The sequence below is a fragment of the Xiphophorus maculatus genome, chromosome 2 (assembly GCF_002775205.1).
Source record: "Xiphophorus maculatus strain JP 163 A chromosome 2, X_maculatus-5.0-male, whole genome shotgun sequence".
Lineage (NCBI taxonomy): Eukaryota > Metazoa > Chordata > Actinopteri > Cyprinodontiformes > Poeciliidae > Xiphophorus > Xiphophorus maculatus.
The window spans coordinates 24,154,106-24,167,706 of record NC_036444.1 but is presented as its reverse complement, the minus strand read 5'-3'; the positions used below and the strand labels follow the sequence as shown (position 1 = coordinate 24,167,706).

The window sequence follows — 13,601 nt, the reverse complement described above, 5'->3', positions numbered from 1 at the left end:
GAACACATCGTTTTAACATTAAAACCATCTGCATTGACAGAGACATTGTGAATGACCATATGACTGGAAGATTCTGTTGGTGGCCATGTTTAAGTCTAAAGACCAACACATGGCCTCACCATGTGCTGCGTAAAGCTGTGCTGGCAGTTTTCTCTGTTTTCATTGCTGCATGTTTGACAAACTTCTCTCTAATTTCTAAGCTTACTGGCTCACATTGAGTGTGCAAGTCATTATGGATTAATGTAATAGCCCAACTGCATCAAACATTATTACACTAGTTGTTGCTGTGAATTTCTGATAAGACTTCTAATTTTTCTCTGCTCTCCAGAATCCAGGAATGGATCTGGCGGAAACCTACATTATCTTTGTTCGGCAGAACCAGGACATCCTTCGAGATCATATCAACGACGAGGTCTTCATCGAGAAGGTCTTTGATGTGAGTTCTTAGCATTACAGAAAAATAATCTAATGTATTCTGATTGTGTTTTGTTTTAAAACAAAAATATTTTGAACCATTCTTTTTGTCTTACGTCCTGTTGTTGTTGTATTGGTTACAATATTCCTTTTGGATTTAATTAACGAACATAAACAACTAAGATCTGGGATTTTGTTCTTTTATTTAAAAAAGGACAGTGCAGTGTTTCATACACAAGAAGAGAGAAGAAAGGAAGCACTGAAACATTTTTCCATAGAATGAAGAACGCTACTAGTTTTTTATCATGGTACATAATTTTTATTTGTTCAGTTTGTTAGCTGAGCAACAGGAATATTTCACCTAATAAGAAAAATGTAGGGATCATCTTAAACATGATAAAGCTTACGCCTAATTTTCCTAAACCAAAGCTAAAGAATTCAAGACAACATATATGACTCCATGCTGGGAAATCAGATGCCTATCTGAGTCAGATCTCCCACTCAGGCAGGCATTGGGATTGACCTCACCATATCCAGTCTCACATCAAATACAGTGGGGTGAAGAAGTGCTTGACCTCTTCCTTAAAACAGTTTAAATATTAATCAATGACAACAAAAATAAGCACAAAATGCAGTTTATAAATGAAGGTATTTATTATGAAGGATGATACTAATAATACAAACCTGCATGGACCTGTGTGAAAAAGTGACCGGCCCCTAAACCTGATAACTGGTTGAGCAACTTTTAGCAGCAACAACTGCAACCAAACGTTTGTGACATTGTGCAGCGAGTCTTTTCCAAACATCTTTACAGTAAAGTTTTCTAATTCAGCCACATTGGAGGGTTTCCAGCATGAACGACCTTTTTAAGGTCATGCCACAGCATCTCGACAGGATTCAGGTCAGGAGTTTGACTAGGCCACTTCAAAGTCTTTGTATTTCAGCCAATCAGAGATGGATTTGCTGTTGTGTTCTTGATCACTGCCCTGCTGCAAAACCTAAGTTGGTTTCAGGTTGATGTCACCAACAGATTGGTGGACGTTCTCCATCAGGATGTTTTGGTCAACAGCAGCAGTCATGGTTCTATTTAGCACAGCAAGTCTTCCTGGTCCTGAAGTAGCAAAACAGCCCCAGACACATGGCCACTGCCATCACACTGCCACCATCATGTTTTCCTGTTGGTATGATGATCTTTTTCTGAAATGTGGTGTTACTTTTACACCAGATGTAACAGAATACACACTATCTAAAGAGTTCAACTTCTCTCTCATCAGTCCACACAATGTTTTCCTAAAGTGTTGGGGATCATCAAGATGAGTTTTGAAAAAACTAAGTCCAGTGTTTATGTTCTTTTTGCTTAGCTGTGGTTTTCACCTTGGAACTCTGCTATGCATGTCCTTTTTGATCCCTGTCTCTGTTTTACGGTGCCCTCAGGCATGACCTTACTTGAGGGAAGTGAGGCCTACAGTTCTTGGATGACATTGTGCTGTCTTTCTCGGTGTGATGTTGGTCGGTTGTCCACTCCTGGGAAGCTTCACCATTGTTCCATGTCTCCACCATGTGTGGATAACGGCTCTCACTGTGGCTCACTCTAGTCCCTAAGCTAGAAAACAGCTTTGTAATCCTTTCTGCATAGGTCTCAGTTACTTTCTCTCCTTTGTTCCTGAATTTCTTCGAAGGTCAGCATAATGTCTAACTTTTGAGGATCGTTTGGTGTCCTTCAGTTTGTCAGGCAGGTCCTGAGTAAGTGATGTCTTGACTGAGAACAGGAGTGCCAGTAATCAGGCCTGAATGTGGCTACAGACAGTGAACCCATGAGTGATAAATTACTATTATGCTTTAGACAAACACTTCATTTTGTGTTTACTTTTGTTGTCTTTTACTAAGAATTAAATTGGTGTGATATTGTGAAAAACGTAGGAAGTCAGGAAAAGTGAAAACTCTGTTTCACTCTTCTGTAACTCTCAACCAGCCGCTTGAGAGCAAAGACCAAGTTCCCAAAAGTTCATCAGGATAAAATTGAAGCCAGCTCTGAACTGAGTGATGTTTCAGTTCACCTGCTGAGCTGCAGCTGTAGCTGCATGATGATTCTCTAGATACCCAACACATCTAGCAAAGATCTGTATTCTATGGACTGTCTTGTGTAATCTGTGTTCAATCATCTTATTTCATCATGATTCCAGAAGAGATCATTTCTGCATTATACTTGAATGGCTCCAGATGTGACCGTCTCTAACATGAATCTGCTTTGACTTAATCCATCCACTGGCTGGATGTTTATCTGGTTCTTCTGCTGGAAGCTGAACCCCCTCAGCTCTTCTGCTCCAGGATTAATTATCTCCATCCATCCACCCTCACATTAACTTCGACCTGCTTCTCTGTCCCAGCTAAAGGAAATCATTCTCACAAAATGATGCTGTGGTTTGTTTGTAGGCCAAAATATTTCATTTTGGTCTATTCTGAGTAGAGCATCTTTTTCCACGTTTGCTCTGTTTTCTACTCGGCAAACTGCAACAGGATTTCTTCTTGTCCCTCTTCCATTTATCACACTCACCTTGACTGCTTCAGAAGAGATTACTGGTCTGGTTGTCCATGCTGTCAGTCCTGGTGGAGGTCCATCCAGCTGCATTGTGACTGAGAATCATTTCATTGTTGAAATATATTGACTACAAATGTGACGTGTGGAGGTAATTGGTTGCTCTGAACTTTATTTAGTGGTGTGATATGAAATGTGACTAAATGCAATTGATTGGCAAGTTAAAACAACTTGTATCTTCCACTCTTCTTTGTTTTGGTTTATCACAAAAATCCCAGTATAATCATTTACATTTGTTCTTATTGTACTTATTGTGTGACAAAATGTGAGAGCTCAGTGCATTCAAATACATTATTTTGCAAGGCGTTATGTGACTTCGGGTTTCATTCAACAATGAAACCTGACCTGTCAGGATTCAGGAGCAAATCAAGCCTCACACTCTACATTCATACACACGGTTTATATCCACTCACCACCAGATCCGGTTGTTTTATATAATTGGCAGTGTGATTTCATAATATTTAGGTGTTCTTGAGAAAATTCTCTAAAGCAACTGACAGTCAGGTGTTTTTACTGTTTGATTCTTCACTCTCAGAGCAGCAGGAGGTCTCCGTGATACTGAAAACAGTGTCTGCTTCTATTGACCTGTTTATCACTTAGGAACACTGAGAGCATTTGGCTCGCTCTGCTGGAGCCAAAAACCCTTTTACACCTCATCCTATCCATCCATCTCCCATCTCTCTGTCCCATGCTGTCTGCTGTATTCACTGGCTGCTTCCACCTGCAAGATTCAGATTTGTAAGAATATTCTAGCAGGCAGTTTCCTAACACGCCTCAGCTCCCCGTTGGAGTGAATGCAGTGATTTAGGCATGGCAGTTCAGGACTTGGTACACATTAGCAGCACGAAGCAGAGCGATGGATTTCTGCCACCCGTTGGCTCCTCTGAGGGTTCAGAGTGAGCCTCAAGCTGCACTGTGCTGATGTATGTGCATGCGTGTGCGTGCGTGTGCGGGGGTGGGCATGTGTGTGTGTGTGTCTGCATTTGAGGGAAGGGGATAGAGGAGAATGAGTCTAATGGAGCTCAGAAGCGCCCAGTCATGCACCGAGGAGGAGGTGACAGCAGGGCCTTGAAGTGTCTAAGCTAAGTCCTTCAGTATGAATGCAACACACACACACACCCCATCACGCCCACGCACGCATACTCACTCGTGCATCTTGTGTGTAACAATAGAAGCAAATGTAACGTTTGACAGCAGCATCAGGCACCTCAACAGGAGTGTTTTGAGTGTGGAATTGTCCTGTTTATGGGCCTCTCAGCGAGTCAATCAAATTCATTTACAGCCTCTCCTTTTTCTTCATTGATGATTGCAGAAAAGCCAGGGTAGGACCATGAAAGATGTGTAGAATAAACACACACTGCGCATTAAGGATAATTGTTTACTTGTGTACGTTACCCCTCCCTTCCACACACACATATGGATCAGTAACAACTGATTATAAGTTATACCTATTAGAAATAATTCAACCAATAACACAATTCAATGGACTGAGTCATGATTGTACTGACTTAGGGTTATGGTGCTATACTGGCAGGTATGAATATTTCACAAAAGAAGAAGTCTTGAACATTTAAACTGGGGGAGTTTAATACTGAAATATTAAACTCCCTCAGATCATGTCTGGCCTGATGAGAGTGGCTCACTGATGTCTTCCGTTCTTTTTTTTTTTTTTTTGATGACCTGCTAAATTGAGATTTTTCAGCCAATTATTATTTCGTCCTCTGAACTCGTGAACTTGTAATAGTCGTTCCTCTCTGCCATGATTGCTGTGTTTACTAAGCTGTGTCACCATGATGTTACTTCTTCTGGGGGGTATGGGGTTTGTGAAGCAGACAACATACACATTTACCAGCTGAAAGTACTCAACTAGCAGCAGAAAACTACCTGATACCACTCATGTCAGCTATCGACAGGAAACTGAGACTACAACTCTCAAAGGTTGGTGGTACTGGTGTAATGGGGTAGTGATATTTCCGTACCATACTTCGGGGCACTTAGTACTAGTTGAGCATTGTATAAACATAACAGCCTACCTGAGTACTGTTGCAGACCCTTTCCATCCCATCCATACCCATCTTCAGACGTATACCCATCTGGAACAACTCTGACATCCTACAACACAATGCTATGATAAACTTCCCAAGTTGAAAGTGTAAAGAACTCAGATACCTGGAACATACACTATACTGCCAAAGGTATTTGCTCGTGCATTAGATTGCAGATGTAGAATCTGCAATCTCTGGAGGCGTTCACTCCAGAGAACGCCTCCTCTGCTCTAGAGTGCAGCGGCGGCGTACTTTACACCACTGCATCCGATCCTTTGTATTGCTCTTGGTGATGTTTGGCTTTGATACAGCTGCTCCACCATGGAAACACAGGCCATGTTGAGTGGGGCCTGTGGGCAGAGCTAGCTTTTGGGTGGGGGACCTCTCCTGTTGGGTGGGTGCCCCGGTGGAGAGAAGAGTCATTGCATTTGTGTTCGGGGGCATGTGTTTGATATTTGTGTACTATTTGAGGGTGGCCCTTTGGGAGAACCCATGTGGAGATTCATTGGGATGGGAATTTCATGGAATTGTGATTGAAGTTGTTTGAGGGGTTGAGACTGCTTTATTCTAGTCCAGCTCTGGTTTCCTGGCTCATTTCGACCGTGTAAATGTTTTTTCATCTTCTCATGCCTCCACCAAAGGTGAGGCCTGCTGCCTATACCCCTGGCCAGTGGCTGGTGCCTCTGCCCACTGGTGTATCCAAAAAAGGGGCTAGCTTGGCTGGTTCCCCCAGGACTTTTTTCTGGTGGCGTGGGGTGCAGTTTTTCCTGGCACAACTGGGGTGGTTCTCATGGGTTTCCCCTGCTCTGCTCTTTGGATGTTAGTTCTCTTTCTTTTTCTATTTTTTTTAATAGTATGTTTATAAGACATTCATATTAACACTAGCAACCTATCACAAAGATAGAACTTTGCAGCTGATGGACTGACCTGTAGCTTTTTTGTCTTCCAGTTCACATTGATTCTGCTTATTTGACGTTTGTCACTCAAGGTACTGGCAAATTAGTCAGTAGCACACATGTGTAAACTATGCAATGATCAGCAAAGCAAATCAATATTTCTTTAATTCATCCCAGTTCTTCTTATGGTGACTGGTTTGCTTAATACCTCAGTTTAGCTAAAACACCTACAAAACAAAGTTTGAAACTCAGAATTTATTGGTAAGTTTTGGTGCTAGTAAAAAAACCCAACATTATGAACTCTGAAGGTTCTTTAGAAAGCAGAAATCTGAACTAATTCAGGAAGGGAAAGAAATCAACTTAGAGAATGTTTGTGATCTTGAACTTTAATTTGTGAATTAGCATGTTTTCTGCTGCCTAGACTGAGAGAAAACTGCTTTTTAGCTTGAGTATAATTTGGTGGCATCCTGGAGGAGAACAGAGGTTGCTCAGACAGCACATGGAATTAAATATTTATGAAACCCTTAAATGTTTGTGGACATGCTCCGACTTTTGTCAAGTGCATGAAATGAACTTTCTGTTATTTTTTGTTCTCTTAAATTGCAAGGTAATTACAGAATTTGTCATTATTAGTTTGATAGTAATATCCAGATTCGTCCAGCTGGATTGCAAGGTAGATCTGAATATTTACAGGTCATTAATGTGTCACAGTGATTTTTCTCTGCTTTCTGTCTTTCAGCTGGTATCTGAATAAAGCCACGTAATGTGCACATTTAAATGCTTCAAATGAATTATGGGTCTGATTTGCTTCTTTTTCTCCTCTGTCTTTTTGAAGTTTAAAGCGAAGCCCTGAACTCTTCCCTTGACATGCAGTATTCACCAGTTTCATTAAATTGGCAGTCTTTGAATAAGGGAATGTTTTCCCCTCTTTGACTTTTCTTGCTTAATGCTGCAGATTTGTTGACCTTGTGTTTTAGTGTTGTCTGCAGGACTGAAGGAAGATGTCAGCGAGTAAACGGCTATCAGTCCCTCTAATGGCAAACAGATAGAGTGTCCTTGAGGGACTGAGCAGCTGTGACTGCATTTACACGATGTAGTATAGTTTTTATCTGATAGTGGAGCCTGTAAAAGGAACAGTGCAGCTTCATAGACCCACCTTGGACTGCTTGCTTGTAGTGACCTGACTTCACGAGCAACTAGACTCCTGATCTAGTACCTTCCAATTTTTTTAGTTAACAAGTTTTTAGCAGAAATGTGAAGTTTCATACTGAACAAGCTTTTTGATGCTTTCCCCCCAGTTCTGTTATCTTTCACATAAACAAACTTGTCCTCTTCATTGTGCCTTTTCTGCCTCTTACAGCAATGGTACACAAGCTCCATGAGAACTGTGTGTGTGTGGCTGACTGACAGACTGGACCTGCAGCTCCACATCTACCAGCTGAAAGTACTCATCAAGATTGTGAAGGTAAACAAAGTCTTATAAATTAGAGCAAACTGTGCAGACAATCTCTGCATGTATACTTCTGTCTTCATTTAAATATTATTTTTTTAACTTTTCCAATAGGCCTGAGCTAGTAGCTAATCCAAGAGGCTCCAAGACCAAAGTGGGTTTACATCTTCTTAGAAAAAACAACAACTTCAATTACACAGTGCAGTGGGTCTAGAGAACTAGTTCAGCTCACAGAGGTTAAAACATGTTTATGTCTGAGCTGAAAGTCACACTTCTGTCATGAACTAGTTCTCATTCATTTATCAGGTTTTTTTTTTTAAATAAAATGAAGTCATTAAAGATGGTCAGTTATGACTTTTTACATAAGTTCAAATTTAGATGACCCCATTGTTCCGTAGGTTATTTATCCCCACTTCTTTTTCCTCACATAGACTTTATTTAATATGTATATGCAAATTATCTGCAAAGCTGCTGAAAATGAATGCAGTTTTGACTGAAAGTGTCTATTTTAGAGAATGTTTGTGTAAGGGGTTAGCAGCAGCTTTCAGACAACTGCAGGGTGGGCACTCCTCCTTAAGAAATTCCTGATTCTATTTAAATATAGCAGCTGACAATGTCCTCATTCAAGTAAGTTAAAAACAACGTTCATGTTATTTCACCTTTACTGCAATGGTCAGAGAGAAAAATCAGCAAGCTGGTTCTCATGGTTACGACACGATTAAAGTGGGATGGGTAGACCACCAAATGATTTTTCCCTTGCCATGCCTTTTCATCATGCCATTGTTCTGGACAATATCTTGGAGTTAACACATTTCATTTCACATAAAACGCCAAGTAAAATACAGACTGCAAGCTACTGACAGTTGCCATTACACTGTGTAATGCAGTGCAATGGCAACTTACAGACTAAGAAAATGTGTCATGATTTTTGACATTGACTGGAGATCTTCACCTCCAGTTTTCGAGTGCCACGCTCCTGCAACATTTGGATGCACCACTACTCCACAAAGAACTGAATCAAATGAATTTTTAAAGTTTGCAGAACTTGATGAAATTTTATTCAGCCATTTGATTTAGGTGTGTTGGAGCAGGGATGCATCCAAGTGTTGCATCCCTGCAACACTCCTCGAGTGTCACTGCAGGACAGTGACACTCGATGACTGCTGACTCCTGATCTAGTACCTTCTAACTAGCCAAAGCCTGAATTTTTTTAGTTAAATAAAAAAAGTAGATGAGTTGTGTTTTTTGTTCTGCTTAGCAAATCCCAAATTATGTAGAAACTGTTACGTTATGACTGAATGTATTACATAGAATAGATATAATGGTGCACATTAGCAACAATCATGTAGATTATTTTATTGATGATGGTTCTGCTTTATAACGTAGGTTTCTGTACAATCCATTCTTGTCTACCATCCAAGTATTTTAAATCCATGTAAATAAAGCACAAATTAAGCATATGCTGTTCTGTCTGATGGCTGATCTCAGGAAAGTTCTTCCAATATAATTCCATTCAACATGTTGAACATGCAGCACATAATCAAGGACACACTCTGGACATGATTATTAGTAAGGGCATAAATACTTCCAAGATCTCTGTAAGTGATGTTGCCCACTCTGATCATTTTTCTATTATCTTTGAAAGCACCATTTCTGTTGACTCACATAGGCAGAGAGATGTCATTACCAGCCATAAGGATAACACAGCTAAAACTTTTATTCAGGTTTACTGTTCCACCTCCCTTTACACCCAGTAGATGAGTTGGTTGATCATTTCAATTCTAAATTCTCAGATAATTGAGATAGTTGCTTCTGTTAAAACAAAGATCATGTGTGGTGGGACCAAGCCTCTGTGGAGAGCTGCTCCACTAGTGAGATGTGAAAGGAGCCTCTGTCAAAGGGCCAAACATAAATGGTGTAAAATTCGATTCCATCGTCATAATGAAATCTACAAAGAGATACTACAAAGCTATCATTCAACTCTTTAAAGGGAAACGTTCTTTTGAAATCATAAACTAAAACATCAATGATGCTTGAGCTTTGTTTACCACAATTTTCAGGTTAACAAACCCTCCTATGACAGTAGCAGCTGGACTCCACTCTAACAGGACCAGCAGTAAATTTGCCAACTTCTTTACAGAGAAACTTTTAGTTCAACATTAAATACAGTAGCAATGTTTTGTGCAATCATAAAAAATGTTTAGAAAATGATACAATTCCACCAACTCAACCATCAGTAAAGCTCCCCCCCTGCTGCTTGGATATCCTACCCACAGCTTTTCTTAATAAAGGTTTTCCTGTCTCGTCTGATTCAGATAATAAACTCTTTGCTCTCATCAGGTTTTTTCCCCCCCAGGATTTAAAAACAGCAGTTATCAAACCATTGATAAAAAGGAACAACCTTGACAAGGGTTCCAACATTTAAACAGCTTCTAAACAATGAGCAACCACTTTGACATCTTCCAGTCCGGTTTCCATGGTTACCACTGCCCTCGTCAAAGTGTTCAATGGGATTCACAGAACCAGGACTGTGGAAGAACCACAGTGCTGGTTCTGTTGGACCTCAGTGCAGCTTTTGACACTATTCACCATGACTTATTATTGGAGAGTTAGGGTCAGACTTTCCGGACCAGAACTCAGCTGGTTTGAATCTTACATAAAGAACAGGATTTCTTTGAGTCAATATATAACTTCTTATCAGACAAAAGTCACATGTGGGGTACCTCAAGGTTCAATCCTGGATCCCAGCCTGCTTAATATCCACTGGCTTCCTGTTGTCAAGAAGCCAGTGGATATTTTATATACTTGTGCTAGTTTATAAATCACTGAAAGGCTTATCACCACTCTTAATTTTTCCTTTTTGTTTATTCATTGTGTTTGGTTTTTGTCGTGTACTTTCTTACGGAAATACACAATACTCATAAAATTGACTAATCAGAGCTTCAACAGTGGACTGAAGAGGACCTTGCTGAAAATTGGACCTCACACAGATTATCCAAGATTTGTCTGCAGCTTGAGGACAGCGGAGGGAAAACGTGAAGGAGCCTCAGCAGACCAAGATGTTCAAACCCTAAATCTTTGTGTGACTAAATAGTGGCTCTTCCTTTTGAGCGATTCATAGAAAAAAAAGTCACAACTGACAATGGAGTGAGAAAAAAAATTACGCAAATGAAGTCGCACTGAAGTCCTTGAAAGCAGCTGTGAGAAGAGGCGCGAGAGATGAAAGCGAAAACCGCTGAAATGCTTTTTGTCTTTTTATAGTTTGTTAGTTTAAGTAGAAACCAATGAGACTCGGAATGATAATAGCTCCCCACTGAAAGTAAAAATCCCTGAGACACTTCACTCTGCCTTCCTGGTTTAACACACAAAAAAGCCTCTGAACGTCCTTCAGCCTCCATCTTCCAGCTTTTGTCCTTTCACACAGTGAATAGCAACTGCCTCCTCCTGCTCTCTACATTCCTCACATGCTCTCTTATTTCTTCCCTTTACCTATTTACCCATCTTTCTTTCTTGTGCCTCATCAGAAGACCTACCGTGACTTCAGGCTGCAGGGTGTGCTGGATGGCACGCTCAACAACAAGAACTACGAGACCGTCTACAACCGGTTGACAGTGGAGGAGGCCACAGCAGCAGTCAAGGCAGGCAGTGGCCTGCAGGGCATCAGCATGAGAGACAGCGATGAAGAGGACAGCTAAACCCAGACACACCTCCAGAAGCCTCTCTGACATGTCACTACTTTGTTTTACACTTAGTCGCTCACACCAAACTTGGCATATCAGGAAATACGTGGAATGAATTTACAAAATTAATCCTGTAAGTGAAAAAGTATATGTACTATTTTATTTGCCAATGTGTCAACTTTCTAATGTTGATCTGCTTGTTTTGAATATTATTAAGGGAAAATACTGTAGATATTCATGTAATTCTTAAAAATACTTACACTATGTCAAGACCGTGAACTCTGAAGAGTCCATTTTCCATTGAATATTTTGACTAACCAAACTTGGCACAGAAAAGAATTGAATTTGTGTTTATTCATTTTTCCAGTTGTGGCAATGCTTCTGATCAGTTTATTTTATACTGGTGCAATCTGTTTATTTCCCTAAAGAGCTGCCACTTTTGTCAGAAAAATTCATCTAGAATTTGCATTAAAGATTGTCCAATATTCTTTGCACATGCTTTTGGTGGAGGTAGTGTGATGCTGTGGGACAGGATGTCTATCACAGGAGAACAAAGGCCCTGCATCGTTGGAGTTAAACTGTAGAGCAATATGAGGATGAGATTAGCCACCTTTACTATTAGGGAGTGACCTCTGACCCTCACAGCGACTTCACCAGAGGCAGCCTCTGGATTGTGGGTGTGGAGGCAGTCCTAACCTCAATCTGAGATCAGTGATAAATTCTTCTGCAGAATGTCTGTGACCAAGCAGGTGATTAACCTGAGGTCAGGGTACCAGGCCACTATACATTTATCTCATGCACTGTTGATAACCTGTTAGCTAAAGAAATAAACTGATAGATTGACCAAAAAGACTTTTTCACCAAACGTCAGTCATCAAGGATACCAAACAGGAGTTACTAGCATAATGAGCTGTTTGGCACTGGCTGAGGCAAGTTTTTCACTATCCTTGCAGTTCAACCAATAATTGAATTGTCCCCACAAATGTGTCATAATTTAAAGGGAAATAAACAGTCTTTCCAGAACTATAAAATTTATTACAAAGAATCATTGTTAGAACAAAGAATTGTTTTTGACAAAACATACATTTCCTTACTTTTTTGCAAAACATACTTTCTTTTACTTTTTGGGCTGAACCTAACAAAGTATGAAGTGCTTAAACTATTTCAGGTATTTGTTTAAGTTGCGTTGCTTTCCCCTAAGCTTAAATAAATGGGGAGCAAGACTATAGCTAAAATGTCATTTTCTCTTCACTCACAACTCGGCGTTAGAACTCTGAGATTAGAAATGAACTAGTTTCATGATTCCAATCATATCCATTTTCTTTAGCCCAAGGCTCAGTCAGTTACAGGAACTAGCACCACAAACAGAACCAAATCAGCACCTTAGTTTCATATTTTCAGTTAATGCACCTATCCAGAACTTGGCAGATCATATTTAAATGTTACTTGCTTTTAATTTGTGTTATTGGATTGGCATGACCTTCTTACTCTCTCCTGTATTGTGCTCCTTTTCCATTTTGGGTTAGTCACAAAGCCATATAACATCTATGAGCTGTGAGGAAGGGATGAGGCTGGATGATGACTGTGATGTAGTGATATGATGCAAAACAAATAAAGTAGCAACCATTTGTGGGCACATCCAGAACAGAGACATATGATGGCCCTCCTGTTTCTGTCTAATCAGAGAAATAAGTTGATCAGTGGAATCTATTGCAGATAATAACATCTTGAGGTTGTTATATAACACTTTGTCCTATATTTAAAGCACTGAGTGTACTTTGCCGTCTTGCTGTAGCAGTGAACTCAGCTTAATTCTCCCAAGATTATTTGAGGGACACGCATTTTTTTCTGCTGGCCGAGCAGCATGTTGTGTAAACACACACAGCTTTTGATCTTAATGGTGTGCTTTAATGATGTGAATGACAAAATGATCCATTAAGGGAGTTCATGGTTACTTGTTTATAGCAGGGTGATGGTCGGACTAAGGGGCTCATGCTGACACAAACAGCTGCTGTGAACAATGCTGTCTGCTGTAAATGTGCCTCTGGTTATAGGTAGTGCAGGTTTTGTGACGACCATACACAGTGTTCCAAATTATTATGCAAATTGGATTTAAGTGTCATAAAGATTACATTTTTTGTTGTGCTATTAAATTTATAGATGGTATTGTGTGTCAGGGCTCTTTCAATCACTATAATTAATTTCAGAGAGCTGGTTGATTAGTTTGTCTGCTGAGCTCAATTAAAGGAAATCTACTTAAGAAGGATGTTCCACATTATTAAGCAGGCCACAGGTTTCAAGCAATATGAGAAAGAGAAAGGATCTCTCTGCTGATGAAAATCATCAGATAGTGTAGTGCCGTATGACAAAGTATGAAAACATTAGATATTTAACGAAAACTGAAGCGTTATCGTACTGTGAAGAGATTTGTGGCTGATTCAGAACAAAGATGGGTTTGTACAGATAAAGGCAGAATGAGGAAGGTTTCTGTTAGATAAATTCATCGGATTAAGAGAGCAG

At 40.1% G+C, this 13,601-nt stretch overlaps 1 protein-coding gene across 2 annotated transcripts in view; it reads left to right on the top strand.

The window, feature by feature from the left end:
* The window catches only part of LOC102224657 (calcium-dependent secretion activator 2), a 147,636-nt gene extending 134,397 nt beyond the window's left edge, over positions 1–13,239 (top strand). For both annotated transcript variants that reach the window (XM_023347490.1, XM_023347483.1), the window contains 3 exons: positions 329–436; positions 7,312–7,416; positions 10,926–13,239. In XM_023347490.1, the coding sequence (XP_023203258.1) occupies positions 329–436; positions 7,312–7,416; positions 10,926–11,096 (384 nt within the window). In that variant the 3' untranslated portion in view covers positions 11,097–13,239. The remainder of the gene's footprint in view (positions 1–328; positions 437–7,311; positions 7,417–10,925) is intronic.
* The last annotated feature ends 362 nt before the right edge of the window (positions 13,240–13,601 follow it).